Genomic DNA, 4,618 nt, shown 5'->3' with positions numbered 1-4,618 from the left:
AAGCAGCAACTTGTGTTGTCAGTCTGCATTATGCTCCCTGTTAGTGAAGGAGGAGGAGGAAACATCCTCCCAAGAGCCCCAACCTGACAGAAAGACCAGACTCCTGCTCCCACTATGCGAGGAGGAGCGCCTCACCTCCTTTACGATCAGCCGTTCATGCTGCTTTGGCTCAAGCTGCTTGGCTAGCTGCTGATTGCACCAACAGACGCGGAGGAATCCGGCGCCGGCTGCCAGAAACCACGGACGAAAAGGAGTCCCTCCTCGGTATGCAGGGCCCAGAGAGAGGAGCAGCCGCCCGGAGGAGGTGCCAGCCTGTGGTGTGCTCAGGAGAAAGCACAATTATCTTTAATGAAACGCAAAATAAACAGGCAGAAAAACAAATGGCTAGCTCCGGCCGAGCGGCTGCATTAGTTATGCAATCAGATCCATACCTGCAGAGACAAGCAGCCCGCTGCTCCAGATCACCAAAGTGGATCTGCTTCACCTATGAGGAACCGACCCTCAGCATCTGGATCGTCCAGTCAGGGTCAGTTGAGCCCGATCCAGGTATTCAAATCAAGAAGAAATAGTTGACCCGAAAGAGGTCCTTTTGATTCTGACGCGAACGCCCTGCAGACGGAAGGCGGGCCGGGGTTTAAGGCCTCGCTGAATCCATGGCCGTTATCCCATGCTAACACTAATAGTGGCTACAGCAAAGGGTTAATAATTACCTTACAGGATGTACATGAGGACTACCTTTGACACGCTTACCTGTGGTGTCTGTAAGACACGCCCACTGACCTCAGAAATGATAAAAGCAAATAAAACCAAGTAGAAATGACAAAATACACTGACCATGATGCTAAATTACAATCACAGTTTATTGATTTCAAACAGCAGTATTGACCAGGAGGCTTTAGATGAGCGGACAAATGTCCCCCTGTCTGGACAACAAAGACACATGCGGCAGAGCGTCTCAGACAGTTGGACAGAAATACTAGACCCAAGTATAAAAACTTCATTTTTGACAGGACTGACGTTTGTAAAATGTTTTATAAACAATGATTTACTATTCCATCAGGAAAATGTTTGGAAGTAAACAGCAAATCTACAATCAGTGCTTCGTGTGACTTTTAAAGGAAACAAACTCCTCCCCTGCCTAATCAATCAATCTGACATTTTATGGATCAAACCCTAACCATCAAAATAATCAACAGATGAATCAATGGTGAGAATTCTACTTAGTATTATTGTTGCATTGATCAGAAACAAACCAAAGAGTCTGGTATCACTGTTAAACTGTTGGTACTGGCCAATAACCCTTATTGATCGACCACTGACTGATATGAAAGGGAAGTCCAACACAAACTTGAAAAGCAGAAGAACCAGAATCAATGGTGGTGCCAAAACGTATTTACTTTAGCCAGAACAGCACAGAGGATTCACAGCTGGACCGCTCATGTACCGGCATTACCCACGGTGCACCTGGTCCGCACCCAAGGACAACCAGACCAAGAGGGCGGAGCCTCGCTCCCATCAGAGCCGCCATCATTTCTCCAGCTGGTACTTCCTGTAAGCATCGCAGGCCTTCTGCATATCGGTCAAGAATCCTGGGACTCCCGTCTGAAGGAGAAAGACACCCCGTCACCAACTAGCTCCGCCCAGAACAGCATGGACCTGAAACCCTAACACACCAGGATCTACCACCCACCTCTAGGTTAGGGTTCTACCTTTAAGGTTCCATCATCAGGCTCGGGGTTCTAGCATTAGTTTGAGGGTTCTATCATTAGGCTGAGGGCTGTGCCTGAATTTAAATCTGTACTTTATTGATCGCAGTAAAAGAAACGCTCCCTATGTGATCATGTGACCTGCTCCTCGCCAGCGAAGCCACTTCCTCTTTAGACAGCTTAGAATGATCGTGTCAATGAATAAGATGTGGACTCACCTGAGCGGCCCGGTTCACCAGCCAAGACGGAATAAAGCCGCCAGGATTGTCGAAGTAATTCATGAAGACTGAAAGGAAGCAGAACGGTCACATGATCAAGACCTGGCGGCGTCCGTGTTCTAGTCCTGTCCTCCAGCACCCCCTACCTTTAGTTCCACAGGCTCCATCGCTCTCCATGACGACGCTCTGCTTGTAGTCTTGGACCCGGACCACCCCGCTCTTCTCCCCGCACGGAGTCGCTGGAGAACTTCTGGCCAGGATGACCCAGATCTTCCTGCTGTCCACTTCCAGGTCTCTCCGTTCCCGAACGTACACGTACTGAGGCCAGATCCGTTAGGGAAGACTTTCCGCATCATGGCCTCATTTCATCTCTAACACACACCTGAGCTTCTGATAGGAAGACTCTACGCTCCAGCGGACTGTTGACGGAAGGACACGTCTCTGTTGGACAGAGGAAACGGGTAGTCTACTTCCCAGTAGATGGCGGTCTGTCCGTTGAAGTCCTTCTCATAGAGCTCTGGACGAAACAAACAGCATAAACATTCAGTCAGGTAAAGGGGACCAGAGACACCTGAAAGTGGTCTTAAATGTCTCATCTTTACAGGACTCTTCACCATTAAAGGTAGATTTACTAGATGCGATCTTCTAACAGGACAAAAACGACCCGATGACATCACAATCAGATCCAGGAGGTTTATATTTATAGGATCAAAGAAAGTCCAGACTGACCCGAGATCAGATCAGAGCTGAAACTAAAACGTTCCTGATCTGGATGCTGAAGGAAGCCATCAGTCAAATCCAGTTTTTGTTGAATAATTGTCAGACCAACAATGAGACCACAGGAGTCACATGATGAGGGTCAGCCAATCAGGAGCCTCCTGCTAACACCACAGACAAGAATCCAAACTAACAACAAACGCTGATACTAAACTACGGGACTCATACGTCAGCGGTGTACGGTGATGACATCACCATCGCTTAATGGGCGGGGCTTCAGGAGGACTCCAGTGACGTGTTACCTGCAGGTTACTGTGGAGGTGCATGCAGAGGGGTAAAACATTTAAAGGGTTACTCCGCTGTTGGAAATCAGCCAACGGACATGGTCAGGACAGATGAGGGGACAGATGAGGGGACATATGGACTGTCCCGGTGTTAAATGGCCTTGATGAGTTTTACCTTTTGCATATTTATCCCAACATTTCCGATACGTCAGGTCCATGTAGACGTCGGCACACAGCTCCGGCCTGCAGGCGGTCAGCACTCCAAGGACTTTGTACTCATAGAGTCCAGTTTCCTGAAAGCATCACATGACAGTCCACTGTTCCAGGTGCAGGCCACGCCCACATTAATCCCAAACCGACCTGAGGGAGGCGCCACAGCTCGCATATTTTCAATTAAACTGACAAAATGCATTGTTGATTGATTTCTTACTAAACGGGTGTCAACATAAAGAGGAAGTGATGTCATACTCCAGTCACTTAAAATCTATCCAAATGAGAAACATTTACACAATAATCAATACATATATGAATAAAAGTATAAATAATATAAATTAGAATATAATTAGCCAAGTATAAAATAATATTTAATGTTTGGATTTAAAAAATAATAATTTAAGAAGTCACCGTTATGTTATTTCTATGATGAGGATAGAAAGATAAAGATAGGTAAAGTAATATCATTAACAACAAAGTGCTTATATTTGCTTTCTAAGTGTTATAAAGCGCATCATATTCATACATACTCAATCAATGAATAAGAATTAATGAGACTATTGACACATGATCGGCAGCAAATATGTCAAAATACTGTCTCCAGGAATGTAAAAATTGACAGAACCTTTTGCCGAGTCATTTTGTATTTCCTATGAGCGCGTAGATTGTGTGTCACAATTCAAGAGCAGTGGATCATAGAGAGATTTCATACGTTAATCTTCAGCTACTTTTCAAATGAAATGAAATGAAATACTTTATTAATCATTATCTGTCCGACACACAACGTTTTGATTAAAAATGAAGCCTTTTCTGATGTGAGATCAGTGGCTCGTTCTGATTCCAGGGATATATTCATTTATGTTCGATTAGACACGCAGAAGCGGAGATTGTGCTGATTTATGAACGGAGTCTGGTTCGTCCGGTTTTTCTTTGAGCGCTTTCGCTATTTTTTTCGCGTCATTCCCGCGCTGGCCGCTAGGGGGCGACGGATTCAACCCGGTCCAATAAAACAATGCCAGGTTCGTTTCGCCGTGGATGCGGAATCGGCATCGACACCGGGAGGCCTCGTCGGTGTTGTACCTTGTCGTAGCGCCGGTAGATCGTGACCCCCATCGTCTCCGTGAAGAGCTCCCACCCCCCGTCCAGCTGCGGCTCGTCCAGCTCCCTCCACGCGCCGTTAAACTCCTCATCCTGAAATGGCAGCGACATAACGGCCTCACCGGGGCGGCGACCAGCGCGCTTCCGGTCTGACCTTTCACAATAAAGCACATCCTGATCGAACGATGTCGTGTTACCTGGACTTTCACGCTGCCGCTGTTTGCTCCCTTTTAAACTGACCAGCGTTCCTTTCCTCGGATAATCCGCTCCGTTTGGGCCAGTGTGAACACGCATCCGGACTCTGGAGACTCGGGGGTTGCGCCCCACTATTTGAGAACCACTGCACTAACATGAGGTCTGAACTTTGACTGCTCACACACAC

At 46.9% G+C, this 4,618-nt stretch overlaps 1 protein-coding gene across 1 annotated transcript; it reads right to left on the bottom strand.

Moving 5' to 3' along the window:
• Window positions 1-859: 859 nt before the first annotated feature.
• On the bottom strand, window positions 860-4,347 carry pctp (phosphatidylcholine transfer protein). The gene is made up of 6 exons (XM_068739813.1): window positions 4,219-4,347; window positions 3,101-3,218; window positions 2,362-2,441; window positions 2,071-2,242; window positions 1,925-1,992; window positions 860-1,602 (listed from the first exon to the last, which is right to left on the bottom strand). Exons 1-6 carry the CDS (start codon window positions 4,345-4,347, stop codon window positions 1,528-1,530), a joined length of 642 nt encoding a protein of 213 aa, XP_068595914.1. The 3' UTR covers window positions 860-1,527.
• Between the last annotated feature and the right edge of the window lie 271 nt (window positions 4,348-4,618).

Source organism: Brachionichthys hirsutus, chromosome 1 (assembly GCF_040956055.1).
Source record: "Brachionichthys hirsutus isolate HB-005 chromosome 1, CSIRO-AGI_Bhir_v1, whole genome shotgun sequence".
Lineage (NCBI taxonomy): Eukaryota > Metazoa > Chordata > Actinopteri > Lophiiformes > Brachionichthyidae > Brachionichthys > Brachionichthys hirsutus.
This window is presented reverse-complemented; position numbering and strand designations above follow the sequence as displayed.

Coding starts and splice junctions, on each gene's coding strand:
- pctp (XM_068739813.1), bottom strand. CDS start 4,347: ATGTCGCTGCCATTTCAGGATGAGGAGTTTAACGGCGCGTGGAGGGAG. Junction 3,219..4,218: donor TCTACCGGCGCTACGACAAG/GTACAACACCGA, acceptor TGATGCTTTCAG/GAAACTGGACTCTATGAGTA. Junction 1,603..1,924: donor TGGTGAACCGGGCCGCTCAG/GTGAGTCCACAT, acceptor TTTCTCCTTCAG/ACGGGAGTCCCAGGATTCTT.